This window comes from Hydra viridissima, unplaced genomic scaffold (assembly GCF_058129835.1).
Source record: "Hydra viridissima isolate aposymbiotic clone 2 unplaced genomic scaffold, HvirCarnegie_v1 scaffold_2, whole genome shotgun sequence".
NCBI lineage: Eukaryota > Metazoa > Cnidaria > Hydrozoa > Anthoathecata > Hydridae > Hydra > Hydra viridissima.
Genome location: NW_028324301.1, coordinates 24,845,860 through 24,865,461, shown reverse-complemented (window position 1 = coordinate 24,865,461; position 19,602 = coordinate 24,845,860). Strand labels below are relative to the sequence as shown.

At 32.9% G+C, this 19,602-nt stretch overlaps 1 protein-coding gene and 2 pseudogenes across 2 annotated transcripts; 2 read left to right on the top strand and 1 right to left on the bottom strand.

Moving 5' to 3' along the window:
- Positions 1 to 153: 153 nt before the first annotated feature.
- Positions 154 to 2,505, top strand: LOC149892576 (uncharacterized; annotated as a pseudogene).
- A 6,709-nt stretch (positions 2,506 to 9,214) lies between these two features.
- Positions 9,215 to 10,509, top strand: LOC149892575 (uncharacterized; annotated as a pseudogene). The gene is made up of 2 exons (XR_016449688.1): positions 9,215 to 9,336; positions 9,598 to 10,509. The product of XR_016449688.1 is annotated as an uncharacterized LOC149892575 (transcript).
- Positions 10,510 to 16,001: 5,492 nt separating this feature from the next.
- On the bottom strand, positions 16,002 to 19,115 carry LOC149892574 (uncharacterized). The gene is made up of 7 exons (XM_090078809.1): positions 19,029 to 19,115; positions 18,714 to 18,791; positions 17,206 to 18,552; positions 17,039 to 17,128; positions 16,799 to 16,968; positions 16,565 to 16,700; positions 16,002 to 16,433 (listed from the first exon to the last, which is right to left on the bottom strand). The coding sequence occupies exons 1-7, from the start codon at positions 19,069 to 19,071 to the stop codon at positions 16,165 to 16,167; spliced, it is 2,133 nt and encodes a 710-aa protein (XP_089934935.1). The 5' UTR covers positions 19,072 to 19,115; the 3' UTR covers positions 16,002 to 16,164.
- Positions 19,116 to 19,602: the final 487 nt, after the last annotated feature.

Here is a 19,602-nt window from a genome sequence, read left to right as displayed (position 1 = left end):
TCAAGCGTGCATTTTGGACACCAGTTTCGTGATATAAAAAAAAAGCCTAAGGAAAATGTGCAAAAGTGGATGCATCCTTGAGAATCAACCCAAAAAGAATTCTCGCGTTCTGCTACTATTCGGTTTCATGTAGTTTTTTTATTATTATTTTGATTCGCTGTGGGGCAGTTAGGTGAAGGTGAGCAGTTGCAATAGCTTAGGACCCCTCCACTTTTTAAGTGCATTTTTTTATATAGAATGCTGTACCAATATTAGATATTTAAATTTTGTCTGCTGGAGGTGCAGGTTTAGAATTGAGCATAGAGTTTCAGCAATCTTGAAATCATTACTAAAATGGCTTACTAAATTACTCAGAGAGATCACGTAGCATTTTCATTTCAATTTATCTTTATAAAAGCATCCTTTTGTTAAAAAAAAATAAGAGTGTGTTTCTGAGAAAATAGTAAACTCCTTATCAATGCAAAAACATTCGAAATTGACATCACTTATTGTTGAAGCGTGAAGAGTTTTTTTTTGGAAAAAGACTGCTGTGAAGGACACACTTAATTTGGATCTCCAAAATAATCTCTAAGCACCCTATGAGAAAAAGAAATCAAAAATGAAAGAAAAACGTTCAATTATATAGTATAGATCCTCTTACTTTACTCTTTTCACCTAAAATACGTGCCAGCTCTACTTTGCTGTTTGAATTGCGCGCTATTTTAACATTAATTTTAATAGAGCGAACGATCTTTAAGGTGGTAGTACACCAATAAAAGTGAAAAAAAAATTTTTTTTTTACTTTTATAATTTAACCAATATAATCATCGTAGATTTCGAATTTTTATTTGATTTAGTTAAATAAAAAAAGCTTCACATGTTAAAACTTGTTTATAATATATCGGTATAAAATATTTTTTATTTTCCACCTAGCAACGCTTTGTTTATTCCGTTGTTATGCGCTTCAGAAACAAGTTAAACCATAAAAAAAGCCATGAAATACTTACCTTGTCAACTCTTTTAAGTGCAAAGTTGTAGACTGCAACGACTTCTTGCTAATTAGTTTAGTATGATGGCTTTATTGACGTAATTCGCTTGTTGTTTCAAGCTGCATTCAAACTTTATTATTTATGCTATGGTATATCTTTTATCTTTTTAAAGTAAAAATAATATGGGTGAATCAAAGAGAAAACAATTATCAAACAGAATATACAATAATAAAAAAGCAAAATTTCGTGGAAACAGATATACAAAGATTCCTTCTTCAGAAACGAAAACTTTATCTTTTGTTAAATCTGCTACGCATTCTGCTTCTTCAAAAAAGTTAAATATTGCTGATAAAGATTTTCAAGATTTTCAAAGTACAGATTTTAACTTTGTTATGAACTTTAGTCTGTTAGAAAACGTTATATCGCTACTGAAATGCCCGAATTTATGTGAAGATAATGTTTATTTAATGTTTGATTCCTCCTAAAAGTATGGGTTAAGTATTGGTTTAAAAATATGTTGTAACAGTTGCAATTGGAAAACTGAGTTTTTTCATCTGCTACATTTTGTAAAATAAATTTAATTGAACAATAAGAGCCTAGTAAAAGCATATGTAGTGGACAAAAACCATTTGATATTAACACACGTGTCATTGTGGCTTTTCGTGAAATGGGTAAAGGGTTATCATCATCAGAAAATTTTTGTTGAATAATGAATATGAAGCCACCTATGAACAAAAAAAGCTACAATAAAACTTTATATAAACTGTTAGATGTTTATCAGAGTTTAGTTGACCAGAACATGAAAAATGCTGCTAATGAATTAATCCCTGCAGGTGAAACATCAAGAGACATTATGTGTAGCTTTGATGGTTCATGGCAAAAGCGTGGTTTTACTTCAAATAATCGAGTTGTTTCTGCAATTTCAGTTTAAAGTGGTAAATGTATTGACTTTCAAATAGAAACAAAAACATGTAAATTATGTTAATTGATAAGCTTAAAACAGTAGGTTGCAATCTACATAACTTTTGTCTTATAAATGACTCAAAGCGCATTTCTAAAGCAGAAAAACAATGTACAAGTATAGTGAAATAAGGATGCAAGAAACTAGGAGCTATACAAAAAGGTTTTTGTGATCAAAGCGAAACATTAGAAGGTGCAGTTTATGGAAGTGGGGAGTTTTGAACAATTTTTTTTTGTTTTTATTTTTAAATTGAGTTTTTCTCAAAATCGTCTTTTATAGCCTGGCGACGGAGATATTTTTCAAACCGAAAACCGATTTGATCTGAAAATTGGCATACTTGTTTGTAACACATGTATTTGCAACCTCTACTAGAATTATGTTTACAGCTAATTGTGTTCTGCTTTTGTGAGTGATTTTGTGTTCTCAAATATCACCAAAACTTCCAAATATGACTAAAATGCATATATTTTGACTTTTTTTGCTCAAAATCCAAAACTTTTAGTGTATGTTGTAATTGCATAAGTAAAGGATCACAAGCCAAAATTTCAGTTCAAATTTATTTACGGTTGCTGAAAAAACCCTATCGCCAGTTATTCATTTTTTGGCTTTTGTCTATCAATAATTATGCGCATAATTAATTTTTTTAAATTTTAAAGTTTTTACTTTTATTTTAATCATATTATATATGTTATGCACTATTATAGATTGAAAAAAAAGTTGAAATACAAGATTTTTTTTTTAATGGTATACTACCACCTTAAAACAACTTCTCGTCGCGTGTTCAGTTACGTCATAACTACCTCCGTAACAACCTTATTTAGCTATTTCGCCACTTTCTCTGCTTTAGGGCCTGTTTATATGGAAAGCGGGCTGGCTCGGCAAACGAGCCAGCCCGTTTGCCGAGATCTCGACGTCATCAATATAGCCCGGATCGCTATCCGGGCCAGCTCGTTTATTCATATAAACGCAAAATAAAATTAAGTTAAAATATTGATAACGTCGAGATCTCGGCAAACGGGCTGGCTCGTTTGCCGAGCCAGCCCGCTTTTCATATAAACAGGCCCTTAATGTAAATTGTCAGACGTGCGAAGTTTTTACCTCTTACCAATAACTGAATGATATAGAATTATTTACTTTAGTTCGATAGTGTTTAAAAAATCAAGAATTTTTAATTTTTTGTATTCATAAATCAAAATTTGTTTTGTAAACTTACATGGGGCGATTTCGCCAGAGTAAAAGTAGTTAGATGTATGCGTTATTTAACTAACTGAAGAACATTTTGCGCACTTGCAAAATGTTCTTCATTTAGTTAAATAACACGTACATCTTTGTGTTGATGCAAAAGTAAACTCCACAAGCCCATCCATCACAAGAAATGCATTGAAGCTAGTATTTTGATGAATGCAACCACATCACACACACAACAATGAGTTACTTTTTTTGCTGTTGCGGTTGTTAACATTTGATAAACTTGATTCCAGCGAATTGATTAATGACTTTAAACGCAACCTGGAGAACTCCTTCTTCAAATCATTTGATGGTGATTTGATTAGAAGTGAGGTTACTCTTCACCTGCTGTTGGATTAAAAAACACATCCAGAAATTTCCTATTTTTTAGTTTCCATTTATTAATTTTTTTCATTCAGCTTTTTAATATTTTCAGCCCTTGTTATGTTTGCGGAATAAGGTTCTGTGTGAATTGGGTCTAAAACCTTTTTTCGGAGATGGAATGATTTTCTTAGTGACGGGAAATTATCTCCTTGCTGGAATTCATCATTATTTTGGAATGCTTCCCCTTTTTTATACTCGTGTTCTTTAACAGGTAAAAAACGGCGAAAAACACGGCGAACATTAATAAAGATCGCAAAAAACACCGTAAAAACACAGCATCAAAATGACAGATTTTTATTCATAATGCAATAACTTCAATAAACAAAAACTGTGTTTTAACTAAGAGTTTATGACCATTTTTTCAACTTTGTTGCTGAAGTCTCTAAATTGAAATTATTCACTTAGCTCTTAGCTTACTGAATTAAAAGCCATCATCACGTGAAGCGCTAAATTGTCGTCGTTTAAGTTTTGACGCTGTGGTGTATTAACAAGCGTATATCGCCTAACGCTCCGCTCCGCATCTACCAAATTACAAGGTACAGACAGGTACAAAGAGATGTGGAAAACGATTACGTGATGAGAACCAGAATGTCAGTGGCTTCACATCGTCATCAACCTCTTTAACAGCCAGCTTATAGGCAGCAATTTCATTCTTGGCATCAAGGAATGCATTGCAAGTCAAAGTTTTAGCTTGCTGAGGATCGAACATTCGAACTGATTGTAGAAATCTTTGTCCAGGCTGCGTGAAGCGTACTGCAATAGCCGGGCAATAATATTGCATCAGTTTAGCTGTAGCATCGCTGTACGCAGCACGCTGTCATTCTGGTAGATCAGTGAATTCCGACTTGTCTGAATAATCTGTGAATCACAAAAACAAGTTAGGCCTACCATTATAAGGCAGATGTATCTGAACATGACGACTTTCAAACCAGGTTAGAAGTTCAACAAGTGCAGAGGTGCTGCTTGATATGAAAGCAACTTCCAGCTTAATAAGACCATCATCCTAAAGTAGCAGCTTAAGTTCAGACAACGCATTGGTTGATGCAGATATTTCAAACTCTGCATCAATGAATCCACAATAGTGCTCAAAGTAATGTCATGATGGGACACAGTGTTGAACTAGCTATTTCACCTGGTTACAACTGGAACTGGAGAGAGGGAAACCGTATCAATATCTACATATGTCTGTTCAGCTATAAGGTAAGTATGGGTATTAAGGCCCACCTAACAGACTTTTGGTCATTTAGGCTTTAAAAATTAAGTTTAAAAAAATATTTTCGATTGCTGCTTAAGATTAATCATTCCTTGATGTAAAAATCTTATCTGCATATTGAGGAAATAATTATAACAAAAGTTATTCATGTTTTTGTAGCATACCTTAATTGTAACATACCATGTAAAAAATACAAAAAATAAATAAAGAAAAACCAGAAAAAAGTTTGGAAACATTCTTTTAATGCATAGTTTATCTCACATTTATAAAATAATAAGTAATCTTGCATATTTATATACTTTAAAAGAATCAATTTTTTATACAACAGTGAATAACAACAGAAAATTAAAAAATTCAATAAAGAAATGTTACAAAGAAAAACATTATTCTTCGCAGAATGGACGTACTAATTCTTCCTCATCTTCAGAATCATACCCCATGCACCCCTCGTGGTACCATACTTTACATTTACAACATTGTCGCATACTTTCTACAGACTTTTGCTGGCATAACAAACAAAACCAATCATTCACATCCACACTTACAGACTTACTTTTCTTTGCACTTGTTTTTCCTTTGCCTTTATTCTTTTTATTAACAGCTTTAGAAGTGGAAGATTGAGAATAATCTTTTTTCAGGTCTTTAGAAACATTTGCTTTTCCTTTGCCCTTATTCTTATTATTAACAGCTTTAGAAGTAGAAGATTGAAAATCTTCTTTCGTTAGGGCTTTAGCAGCATAGTTAAAACTTTTTTTGCGACCGACCATAGCCATATTTTTCTTTTTAGCAGGACTCGGCATTAAATCATTGAAACTTGCATTAAGATTAATTTCAGGTTGATCGACTGAAACTGTTGAGGGACTGGGTTGGGTGACTGAAGCTGGTGAAGGACCAGATTCAGTAAGGCACGTGTTAAAAGATGCACTATCAATTTCTGTCAAAGTACTTGGCAAAAAAGCAGTATCTGGAATGGCATTTGGGTTAAAAGGATAAATCCCAGTAGCCCTGAAACCACTTGTAATATTCCCAATTGACATGCACTTGTTCCATGCTGGTGTAAAAAGTTTGCCAAATAGAGATTTGGTTATTCTTCTATCTGGATGTGTCCTCAAATATTTCATGACTTCTTCATCCCAATAGGACTCGAAAGCTTTAAAGACAGATTTGTCCATGGGCTGCAGTTCATGGGTAGTATTGCTTGGTAAGCAAAAGATGTGAATCCCAAAGCTTTCCGCCTTTTCACCTACTCGAATATTAATATGGGAAGCAGCACCATCAATAATTAACAGAGTCTCTCCACTTGTTTCATATTTATGAAAGTGGTCAAGCCATATAAGAAAGGATTCGATGGTCATCGACCCCTTCTCCGTCATTAATGTAGTTGAACCTGGAGGCAAATCATCACTGAATTCACTCTTCAGGCGAATACCTTTGAAAAGCACCATTGGAGGTATAGCACTTCCCATAGCATTGGCACAGCCAACCACAGTCACATTTTCTGCATGTTCCTGAGCAACAAAATGAACTCTCTTCGCTCCCCGTTGTACTAAAACAGCTTGTTGGTGATGAACTGTAAGCCTGACTCCTTTTTCATCCATGTTGTAGAGCCTTTCTGGAGTATTAAAAAAGCCATGCAATGACGTTAGTTTTTTTTAATTTGGTGAAATAGTCCTTAACAATAAACGGATTCATTTTTTGTGCCCTTGCTGGGTTCATAAATTGCGCCTTTCGGCAGCTAATTTTTGGGTAGCGCCTTAAGAAATTATTACACCAGTCAGTTTTTTGTTGACATTGAAGAAATTATCTACCTGCCAGTTTTTTGTTGACATTGAAGCAATGATTAATATTGTTTGCTTCGACAAACTCAAAAGCATATGCCCTCAAGAGTTTTGGTGTTATTGGCATACCAATGTCTGACAATCTGAAAATTCTTGACACTAACTTTTGCTCCTGCTCACTAGAAAGCGTAGTTTTTCTTCCTAAAGACTTTTTCTGGGATCCTGTACACAAGTGATTTCGTAGAGTTCTACGAGGAATTTTGTATTTTATGGCAGCTTCTCTTTGCGATGCTCCGTTTTGCACAGCTTTGAAAGCCTCCTGCAATTGACCTTCTGTCCAATTAGCTCTACTTTTTCCATTAGCAGTTGCCATTTCCAAAGACAATATTTTAAATATATATTTTTTTAATAAATAGTATTTAAGTCTATAAAAATAAATATATAATTTTTTCTTTTAAAAAACAACATTTTATAAATTGATTAAAAAGTAAAAAATAAATTTTTTCAAAGTTAGTAAAAGTATAAAATCTATAAATTCCAGAACAACAACGTTTTTGTAACTAATATTTAACAATTTTATTTATTTACACTAAAGTTTGTTGTTTATTGTTTGTATAAATTACTTTTCTTAACTATTTCTTTTATTTACGCTAAACTTAAGTCAGTTTCAAGTTGTTTGTTTTCATTACTTTTCTTAATAAATTCTTTTGTAACGCTGAACGAAAGTTTAGCGCATTTCTTTTATTATTACCGCTGACCTCGTGTTTGGGCCTTATTACCCGATTTTTAGTGGGCCTTATTACCCGCTTTGAACCTGTTACGTTTATCGATAATGTATCCTTTTGTTTCAACACTTGCATAAATATTACATGATGAGTAATGATAACGAATAAGTACTTAATGCAAATAAATGCAATTGAAAAAAATAGAAGCTTTATAAAATATTTTAAAATGTAAAAACACGTATCTTAAAAATTAGACTTAAGCAATTTTTGACGAAACTAACAAAGTAATCTTGCTTTGTCGAACGCGCGGTAAAGAAATGCTGATTTTTTTTTGCTGCCAGTGATAAAACCAGATAACTCTAATATTTTAATGTCGAAAAAAAGTTTCACAATTTATTTTTCCCCTAACTTTGGATTAGTGGGCCTTATTACCCGCCGGGCCTTAATACCCATACTTACCTTATACTCTCGGTACCGCTGCGTTCGTAAAAAACAGTGAACAAATATAGCTTTGAAGCACGCCACTAATCGGTCAACTTTTTTAAATCTTTGCCTCCAAGTTTCACCAACAAGACTAAGAATGTGAGCATTACACGACAAATGAACACAGTGGAGAAGTATCCCTTGGAGATTTCTCATGGTCTTCGTCATATAACTGGAATTGTCTGTAACAAATGCACTGACTTTATTGAAGTTAACGTTGAACTTGTTCAGGTTCTTAACAATTGCCTGACTGACTGTCGTTGCATTAACGTTTTCTAAGTAGACCAGGTGAACTGTTACCATCTTCATCTGCGTTTCATCAGAACTTGTTACTCGTAGTATAAACAGTATAGGTAGAACAAAACGATCTTGGGAATCGCTGGACTCATCAGTCACTACAACAACTGAAGATGCTGCTTCAACGCGGGCTTTCAATTCATCATGATTAACATCAAAATCTTTCGGTAGATAATCGTACCGTAGAAGACTTGCACATGGCAGTGCCCCAAAGTTCTTCACATTCGTCTGTAAATATTCTTTTAGCTTAGGATGATCAAGTTTGTTCAGCGATATGTTAGCTGCAGTAAATGCCTCCACTAAATCAAACTGTGCAAGATTTCGTGCATTACGTGATTCAGATACCGCCTTAAATGCACCTGTTATTGTAGCTTGCTTCTTCGCACGAGTTTCATTTGTTTCATCGAGACTTTTACGTTTTTGAGTGTGCATAGGTGTTAGCAAGTGTCTATCAATCGCACCTTTTCTCGTATGATCTAGTGTAACGTTACAACTTGTGCAAAAGAGACGGCCATCGTCGGCGTGCAAAGTTCCCTTGGGATACTGTTTTGCGCGCTCGGTACAAGAAACATTCACGGCGTTCTTCAACATAATTAAACCAAGGACGTATTAATAGATGGACGTTCAACGCATTGTTATGGATCAAAGGTGCCGCCAATTAGCCAAAAACTATGCGTGTTACCGTCAATTTTCTAAATTCATGATACAGATACTCCGACTTCTACTCGTCAAATTTCCGTCAAAAAACCTTCCTCAGTAAACCCATTATAATTATGCATTTACTGAAGCTTATGGTTATAAAAGACAAAAAAATTAATCAAGAATAGTTCACAAATCTGAAAAAGGTTGATTTGAGCTATGAACTTTGCTTAATAAAAATTTAGCTGTGTTTAAACTTTGACGTCTAAAACTAGGCTTTTGCAAAAAGGCTATGTTTGGTTTACTAGAATGGATAGAGTAAAGTGAAACAAATTTTCCTTATCAAATTGAACCTGCTATGATATAGTTTAAAGGTCGAAAAAGATATTTTTAATGCTCTTTTCACCCCACTCTCAGATTATGCTTCCCACTTTAAGGTTCAAATCAGAGAGTATTTCTTATTTTTGTCGGAAATGTCGAACTAATTTGCCACGCTTTTTTTTTTCTCTTGAATTTGTGATTTTTTTTTTCGTGAACGACCTAGTTAAAAAATTTCTTACTTTCGATACCTAAACTGCATTTTGTCTAAAGGTATTATAACTAAAAGCATCTTAAAGTTCATAAAATACTATTCGTTTCAGGAGTTGGAAAGATATATAAAGTATGTATTTTTAATAAGCATTTTTGTTTAAGCATTTTTAAACTGTCATGTAGAGCTACTTTAAGTTATAATGATCTTATTTTTTTAATTATTACTGTTGTTACTAATAGTAACAACAGAAATAATAAAAATGATAAGACCATACTTTTAGTTGCATATTCTTGAGCCTTCTACAAGTGATGTATAGCCTTATTTTTAACCTTTTCTAAATATTATATCAAAAGAAGTAATTTTATATTCATATTTATTATCTCATTACAGGATAAATAATGAGTCTTCATGAGGAATATTTAAAACATTTATGTAGAAAGTGTGGCTGCATAATAAAGCAGGATAGTCACTATCAAATAAAACCTGTTGTTATCTATAAACAAGCAATTCTTAGCTTTTACAAGCTGGATACAACCTCAGACTATCAAAAAGTTCATCCTGAATATTTATGCAAATCATGTTATATGGTTTTATACAGGTTAGATTTAAAATCAAAAAAAGGCTTTGAAGTTGAGAGGAATGATAAATTCTTCACTTTTCTGAACACACAAAAACCTGTTATGTATGTAACACACTCACAAGAGTTGGAAGAAATAAAAAAGTACATGCGATAAGTATTCATCAACATTTAAAAGCATTTGCATCAAAACATGGTTTTGACTGTTACAATGAAAATAAGAAAAATTATTTTGTAATAGTTAAAATCAATAGTTATCGCCAATCAAATGGCATGTGGAGACTAATTGTTTTAAATCGTGAAGTGCCATTATCCATTAACATTAACAAATCTCTTCCAGATCAACTAAATCTTCAATCTGCTAATATTATATTCTCCAACATTTCATGCATAAACATCTGTAAATGTAATATTGACTTCCACTATCTTTTTTTCTAATCAAAAATAAATTTTCTGATTTTAAAAACTTCCGAAGCACATCAAATGAGGATGTTGGAATAATTGAAACGAGAGAAGGTAATACAGTTGAAAACTTTAAAGTTATTAGACATAAAGGTTGTTCATTAATATGTTTAGAAGTCTGTTGTGATTTTAACACCATCTACCATACTAACTTGGCTGTAATGGAACCCAGGTTAAAGAGAAATGTCAATCATCTATTACCTTTAACTAGCCATTTTTTAACTGTGTACATTTTCTTACATCAGTATATGCAAAAAATGTAATAAAGACAACTTGCATTCTTCTATATGGAAGTTTAATAGTACATTACAACAATTTACAGTTTTGAATAATTTCTAAAATCAAAATTAAGAGTTATTACAATATTTTCATAATCTGGGAGTATTTGCAAATATAAATTAGCACCCGTTTAGGCGTTAAGCTCCACAACATGTGAGTATAAGCACACCTTTAGTGGCAATGTAACATTTCTTTTCATGCTTTTTAAAATTCGTATGATTATGGTATGGTATGAGCTCCAATTCAAAATCCTCTGATAACAATTCCGCCAACTCTTCAAGATCTATCTCAATAAAATCATGGTAATACTGCAGTTAAGCGGCGTATAATAATTTTTAATTTTCGCTTGATTAAACTCTGCGATGGTGAAAATGAAAAAAACTAATCTGAAAGTGACTTTACGAAACGTGAAAGAATACCACATTCGAAATATGGAAAAATTCGAAATGTATAAAAAGAAAAAAAGCCTCATACAAAAGATAAGTTAAAGTAATAGTCACTGTTAAATTTTCTTATTTTTTCATTTCTATTACATATATATTATATACGTATTATATTTATATATATAAAAATTAATTTTATTAATTAATTCTGCACTGAATAAATCTTTTATATTAAGTAAATAGTTATTCTTAGTTAACATGGTAAATCTTCGTTTAGATGGCTATGCAACGTGTTGGTTGTGGAAGACCAAGTGCTCCAACAGCTATTGTTGGTGAAGATGAAATCCTGGCTGAACCACGTGTGTTGCAAGAAAATTGGTGTTTAATGGAGCTTGGTTACTCTGTTAAACACCCAAGCATTAAAAGAGTTTCCAATATTTTCGGCGTTTCTATCTTGTGTATCTCGTCAGTATCCTCTGTAATTGATAAATAAAACGGCTATTTTCATAGCCACATATTTCTTAAAAATATATTAGCAAGAACAATAATTGTAGTATCCTATATTCTATAATTCTAATAAGAAGTTTGTCTAAAACAAACTAAAATTTTACAATCATAAAATATAAAAATTTAAATTTCTTTACATAATTAATAATTTAATAAGTAAATACTAACAATATAAATGATAAAATAATTAAATATCAACAATAAATACAAAAATATTAAACAAAAACGTATTTAAAAAATAACTACTTTGAAATTTATCTACTTTTGTTTTTATAATTATTTTAAGAACTTTTAACCTCTGCGAGCGAGAGCGCTAAAAGCAAAAATATTAAATTATTTTACGCCGCTTAACTGCAGTTTTACCAAAATCATCCACAACTAATTCAATTTGGTTATCAATATTTTCAAGCAAAAAAGAATAATCTTGATTAATAGCAAAGTTTTCTGTCATACTCATTTTATGTATCGATGCTCAGTAAAATACTTTTTAAAATATTTTTATTGGATAGTCGAGACCATCTTTTTCCGACGTCGAAAAAAATAAAAATACTCCCCGGTTTCGCAATTATCACCTATTGTTTCGCTTTTGTTATCTAAACAAAGCGTAACACGCATATCTTTTTTATGAAACAATGCGTTGAACGTCCATCTATTAATACGTCCTTGATTAAACGTAAGATGTTTATTGATTGACACGCAACTCGTTTACGAAAAAATGGTAATTACTAACCGGAAATGACAGATGAGACACATGAAATGACATCAAGCAATTACCACTAACAACAAGTAAGTAAGAGAATAGAGCGAGTTAATTTAAAAAACACGGATTTCTCAGAAAACACGGAAAACACGGCAAATGTCAAAAAACACGGAAAACACGGCTTCCGTGTTTTCGTGTTTTTCGCCTGTTCCTAACAGTAATGTATGGAGAGGGTACAGCCTACAATGAGCAAATGCATCTATAATAAGTCCATTTTTTTATATACAAAATTTTAAGAAAACATTTTGGTTATTTAAAACTCTTCTTTTTAACGAAGTTATAAACTAGGTCATTTTAAAATTATATTTAAAACCTTTTAAATTAATTTATTTTATAATATCTTGGTAATATTTCTACTCAACTTACCATCAACTTACTATCCCCTCAAAATTCTGTGATTATTTCGTCAAAATGGACCCTTTCACCGAGATTTCTTTGAGCCTTTGGACAGATGCTCAAAATACTATCCCCTCAAAACGACCATGATTTTATCCAAAAAAAATGTTCAGAAAACACAAATATTGTACATAATGTACTTTTTTAAAATATGAAGTTATTTTGCCATTTTGTGGCGAAATCACCCCGCAATATTGTACTTGGATAAAAACCCATTAAAGTTTTTCACCACAAACGGCAGTGAGATGATGATAACAGGTTTATGAAAACTAACCTTAACATTTATCATCAAACTTCGTTTCAATCAATTTCTAAAAGAAAAATAAGAATGTCACAAGGAGAAAGAGTTGCACGATAGTTTCAATTAATAACATTAAACAGCAAACCACATTTAAAAGTTACAACAACCAATAGAATTAAGCACCAACTATGATCAATCAATAATCAGTAGATGATAATATAAAAGTAATAAATATTACAGGTCATATTTATTACAAAAGCAGTAAAAATTGCCTCTTACTCGCAATGTTAAATGTAGCGAAATCGCCCCGGTCTACCCTACTTTAATGTCAGAAATCTTGGATTTCACGAAAAAAAAAATTCTCGTGAATTTTTACTGTCGCAAAGTTTTGTGGTTTTTTTTGCGAGATTCGCGAAAATTTCTGACATTAAAGTATTAGCATGTTAAATTGGAAGCATAATAAATCAGCAAAAAACATGGCTAATTGAAAACATTCTTGTTTGTTTTTTTTAGTTTTAAGGGATGAAGTGCATTTCCAAATCTAGATCTAATTGAGCAGATTAAAGCGTCAGAGGAACACAGAGGTACTCTCATGAGGGCCTTGTGTGTATTCTGTTGTCAGTTTTTAATTGTGAACTTGTAGGCGATTTTTAGATTATATTTTTAAAGTGAACGTAGGGAAAGAGGGGAGGAAGAGGGGTGAAACAATTTAAATATCAGTGCATTTATAATTTTAACACTTTTTTTCAATAATTTTTAGCAATAAATTTTAGACATTTTTCAATAAAGTTTTATTAAAAGATTGCATTTCTGTGTAAATTTGTTTTGATAAAACTTTATAAACCACTTTCTATCTGTATGCTGTAATGAGGATCATGAGCTACATCTAACAAAAAACCTTCAATAGTTTGGACCGTTTGACTACCTCAATGTCTGTGTTTATTTTGGCTGTTTTATCTTATTTGTGCTTATTGCTTTTATTTTTATTGGATGTTTTCTTCTCGTTTTTGTTCCTAAATTAATTTACTTGATCGATAATATTTAATGAAAGAGTTTAAAGTGTGAACATCTCACTGATTTATAAAGTGAGGTACTCACCATTTAGACTGCAAACATCTCGCTAATTTATGAAGAAATGAGGGAATGAAGTTGATCTTGGTAGGACCTCCAATGTGAGGTGTGGTATTTTCTTTATAGTTCGTTTCCTAAGGTTTTGTGTTTTGTGGGGCTGTTGGGTGTTTATATTCGTTTTGACTTGCTCTCAGCGTGCCTCTTCGAGTGGTATCGCTTATGGTTCGTGTCGTGTAACTCATTGACTTCTAACACTTTTTAGATGTACTCAAAACTGCAACAATAAAGCTAAAATTATGACGATATGCTAACTCCTCACTCGAAATAATGATGATAACAATGATGATGATAATGATGATACATACTGCTGGATGTTAGTATATTCTTTTAGTCTTTTAATACAAAAACAAGTCTTAACACGTAATCAAATCTTTTTTAATCATATTAAAAAAAGATCTTCTAACTAAGATCTTCTAAGATCTTCTTTGGAATGTCTTTGGAATGTTTCCAACTTTTTTAAAATGTTCTTTTCCTTTCGTGAAAACTCGTTTCAAAAGAAATTTTTTTTTCCTTCTCTCTTTCACTTTCAAAACCTCCCCATTCTCCCTTTTTGTTTTGTTGTTGTTTTTTTCCAAGATTTTTTTCGTAGATATCTCTTAAAATCAGACGATGTTCTCGCATAAACAATCAATTTTGTTCAACAAGTTCGTTTAGTGAGTTCGATTCTGAGTCATGGTTCTTTAAACAAGTTAAGTACAGTTATCTTTTGATTAAAGTTTGTCTCTGGCTTAATTTGTTAATAAAAATCATAAAATATTTACAGAATTGCCGCCTTAGAAACTGAACTATTATCATTTTATCTGCGCGGTTAAAAATTTACTTCTTACGTTTAATCGTTGCGTGTAGTCGTTACGTGTAGTCGTGACGTTAAGGAAAAACTTACGTTAACGACGTTAAAATTAATAACGTTAAGTTAAACGTTACTAATTTAAAAAAGTGTATCCGTCGCTTTTTTACATAGTTACAAATTTTAATGAACTTGAGCATTTAGCTGTTGCATGGACCTATAAGAGATGGACGTACAACCTATTGTTTTACATCAAAGAGGCCGCAGAAATCAGCGAGCCATGCGAGTTTCCCACAAACTCTAAACTTTCACCCGTCAGCAAAACAATCTATCAAAATGGCTGCTCACAGTTTTAAAACAGAAACTCTGATCACGTGGTATTAGTTTAAACTTTTTATCGCATTTGTTTAATAAGACTGTTCAGGATAAAGTAACTACTTCACGCGTTGATAAATTACTAAACAAACTACACCAAGGTAAAAGAAACTAGTTGTCGGCACGAACAGATTTTCATCATTTTTTCAAGATAAACATTTGAAGACCACACTGGAAAAACGATCAAGCTACATTTTTATTGTTTTGAGTAAATTAGATTTTAAACTTCAAAAAACCATAGCTCACTTATTTGTTAAGCTAAATATCTGTGTATTTTGATCGGTTTTCTAGTTATATAGTCAATTATTATATAGTTAAACTGCAGCCGAGTATAAAACGGGAAAATACCCCGAAAAAGCAAAAATGTAGCTTGATCGTTTTTCCAGTGTGGTCTTCATTTGTAAATTTGGGAACTTTTTTTGTATAAACAAAGTTCCGTCGATAATAAAATAGACCTATAAGGATAATTTTAAAATGACTAAAAAAAGTATAGCGAAACATAAAAAAGCTTAAATAAAATTTTTTGTCAAGATCTGGTTTCATTCAATTCCTTGGTCCTTCATTCACCAGCCTTAAGTTTGTGTATTTTTTGAGTATTTTTTCCGATATGTCGCCATTTTTTCCCTTGACTACTCTATAAGCTCCATAAAATATATTCCACTATGCATTAAGAGACAATTATTGAAAAAAAAAAAAAAAATTTAGGGGACTCATGAACTTTCTTCAAATTCCAAATTTTTTTCAGAAAATTTAGAATAATGAGTTTTTTATTAAATCATTTTAAAAGTAAATAAATTTCAGACACTTTACGGGCCAACTAAAATCGAGGACCCTTAATACTGCACTGGAGTCAATCATCAACATCCACGAAGGAAAAGAAAAAAATACAAAAGATGGAAATCCATTTACACTTCATCAAAATTTTTGACTTCACCAAAAAAAAATAGAAAAAAAAACAAAAAAAAACAATACACAAAGAGTTTACTGGCAGCAGAATCTCAAGAATAAAGAACCTACGGAGGAGCGCTTAAAGTAGAAAATCATAATTTATTATAAAGGTTATATTTCATATGAATATTGAGAAGAATAAGGTTTCGCTATTTCCCCAGCAATTTCTTTAAATCTACAACATATCGCTGAAACGTTCGCAGAAGAAGCTAAGCATCTGCACGTCTTATCGACCATTTTCCATTGCTTGTTTTCGTGTCCATTGCAAGTACAGCAAGTTGGTACAAATCCAAGTGCGCAACTAACGGTGTCTGATTTTGATTCCACGCTAGTGCAATCCATTATACCGTTTCCGTTAACTCCCATAATCCCCGGGTATCCTACCCAAATTATTACAAAAATATAATAACTATTTTTTGTTTCTAATAAATAATTTAAATTTTTTAAGTTAATAAAAAAATTAAGTTTAAGTTAATTAAAAAAAGAATTTCAATTTTTTAAATTAAATTACCAATATTTCCTTGAGGTCCGATTTCTCCTGGTGAACCTGGTCTTCCGGGGTTTCCGTTGTCCCCATTATCTCCTGGTGAGCCTTTTTGGCCATTTTTACCATCTTTTCCATTTACTCCGTTGTCCCCTCTTTCTCCCTAAATATATTATTATTAGTATTATTATTTTCATAATTTTAAAAGGTTAAAGGGTTGAAAATTAAAGATCGAAGAAGAAGATTATTTTAATAACTTACGCTAGGTCCTTGAGGACCAGTAGCACCAGGCCTTCCCCGCAGTCCTTTCTCTCCTGGTGGTCCTTGTTTTCCTTGAGGCCCAATATTTCCGGCTTGACCTTGATGCCCTGGTGGGCCAATCTCACCTTTTTTTCCAGGAGGCCCTTGCTGACCACGACTACCAGGCATGCCTAATAACAATAAATACTGTCAAAACCCAAATAAAAGACATTTGTAAAATTCTTTTTAAAGTATATGTACCTTGCTCTCCTGGAGGTCCTTCCTTCCCAGGTTTACCAATTGGTCCTGGTGATCCTGGTAGTCCTGATTTTCCGTTTTCACCAGCAGCACCTAATAGTTTGTTAAACTTTTATTTAACCTTTTAAAAATAGCCCCAATTTACTCAATAAACTAATATAATGACCTACCTTTCTCTCCCATGTGACCTTTTTCCCCAATTTCACCCTTTTTTCCAGCTACTCCTTTTGGTCCCTTTAGTCCTTTTTGTCCTTTTAAACCAGTTTCACCAATAATGCCTGGGAGTCCAATATCTGAAGTATCCCCTTTAGGGCCAACGGATCCCGGTTTCCCTTGTTTACCTTCCTTTCCCGGGGCTCCTGTTTTACCTATTTCTCCTCTCTCTCCATCGCTACCTCGGAGCCCTTTTTCTCCGCGCTCTCCTTGCTTTCCTTTTTGACCAATTTCGCCAATGTCTCCTTCCAAGCCAGGATATCCATTCTTACCATTTAAGCCATTTATTCCTTGTCCTCCCATATCACCTCGATCCCCTTTCGGACCTTGATCTCCAATTGGTCCTTCAATACCAGGTAACCCATCTTCACCACTTTTCCCATCCTTTCCAATGGCACCAGGTAATCCATTTAAACCAGGAACCCCTTGCAATCCTTGCTTTCCAGTTGCGCCTTTAATCCCATCCTTACCTGGTGAACCTACTATGCCTTTTTTTCCGCGCAATCCATTTTTACCATTTTTTCCTTTAACACCATCCGGTCCTTGTATTCCACACTCACCTTTCTCACCAAACGCACCATTTTTTCCTGGTAACCCAGTTAAGCCTTGTGGACCAGCTGGACCTTGCTCTCCTGGTGGACCAATACTACCATTGTCTCCATTGTCTCCATTCTCTCCAGGACTACCCTCTAAGCCTTCGTTACCATCATTACCTGGTAGTCCTCTTTCTCCTTGATCACCTTTTGCCCCTTTTAAGCCGTCTGTTCCTGGATTTCCTGGAAAACCAGGTTTACCTGCAATACCTTGTGATCCTTGATAACCTTTTGGTCCAGCTCTACCATCACTTCCTTTTGGACCATTATTTCCAGGTAGTCCACTTTCTCCTTGCTCCCCTGATGGACCTTCGTTTCCTATATCCCCATCAATTCCATCAGGTCCAGGATATCCAACGTCCCCTGTCATACCTTTTGTACCTTGCATTCCTTGTAAACCATCATCGCCCCTCTCACCTTTATGTCCTCTCTTTCCTTGTTTACCTTTTAATCCCATTTCTCCTGTGGGGCCTGGTTCTCCTTTTGGTCCACGATTACCTTTTTCACCTAACATCTGAGAACAGTATGGCCCTTCAGCACCAGGTTTTCCTCTTAGTCCTTTTGGTCCAGCCAAGCCATAATCACCGTCAACACCTGCATATCCCTTCTCTCCTGTTTGACCGGTTGCACCTGGAACGCCAGGCATTCCTTGAGGTCCAGGAAATCCTGGGACTCCTCGAAATCCCTTTCTTCCACGATTCCCAGGAGGTCCTATAGTACAACATATTTTAAAATAGTTAGATTTGTACGGCTTTTAAAAAAAACATTGTTATATTTTTTGGTTTGATTTATTTTATTTTCGGAGTGATTGATGTTAGTAAAGAATGTGTAAAAATGTATTTGAAGGTAAGAAAAATATTTTAAAAAGTTACCGCGGCAAATCTTGCTGTACTCAACATTCTCAATATATTCAGTTTCAGGATATAAAAAATCTCGACCCGAAACTGAGGCTATATAAAAAAAAAAAAATAAACGGGGTAAAATTTTCTTGTTTAAATATGTTATAAAAAAAAGCGAAAAACAAAAATGCCGGTTTTTTATTATATTTCAATAATAAATAATATTAAGCTTTTTCTTATTAGTTGATTTCAACAATATTGTTTATTTTAGTACTTTATTTACATTTCTTTAATTAATATTTAGATATTATTTTATAGAATTTATAAGAACTGAGTAGTACAACTTACAAGCATAGGTAACCATAGCAGCAAAAAGCAAAAATGATTTCATCGTTCCTTCTCGAAGTCAATGGTAAACAAACTACACTTTGTAATTTTTATTCACAGAGCAGTCTCGCTTTATATGGTTCCGCGATCATTAGTAAAGCAACTAAGAATATTAATTCAGCACTCGTGGAAATTATGGAAAGATTTGTGGTCTTTCATTGCAATCTCGGTCAGGGAAAGTATAGCATGCATATTTATTTGGTATGGAAACATGCAATGGAAACCCACAAACTACCAATTTTATGTAAAAGAGATGGAAGTTTAATCCTGAATTCAGCTTTGTTGTTAAAAGCAATTTTTTCAAATCAAAATCAAATTTTTATGAACTTTTATAACTAAATCCTCGATTTTACCAGATTTTTATCAAATTTTAACCAAATTTTCTGAAGTTTCTTAAAATAGAACTCTTTATGCGTTGAAAACTGCATAAAGTTTTTATTTCAAGTTTGTTGAATAAAACTTTTTATGAAAAAAAATTTAATGGAAAAAGTTTAAATATAATTTAAAACAATTTATATATTTAGACTTACAAAGC

Coding starts and splice junctions, on each gene's coding strand:
- LOC149892574 (XM_090078809.1), bottom strand. CDS start 19,071: ATGAAATCATTTTTGCTTTTTGCTGCTATGGTTACCTATGCTT. Junction 18,553..18,713: donor GTACAGCAAGATTTGCCGCG/GTAACTTTTTAA, acceptor GTTGTACTATAG/GACCTCCTGGGAATCGTGGA. Junction 16,434..16,564: donor CGGACCTCAAGGAAATATTG/GTAATTTAATTT, acceptor TAATTTGGGTAG/GATACCCGGGGATTATGGGA.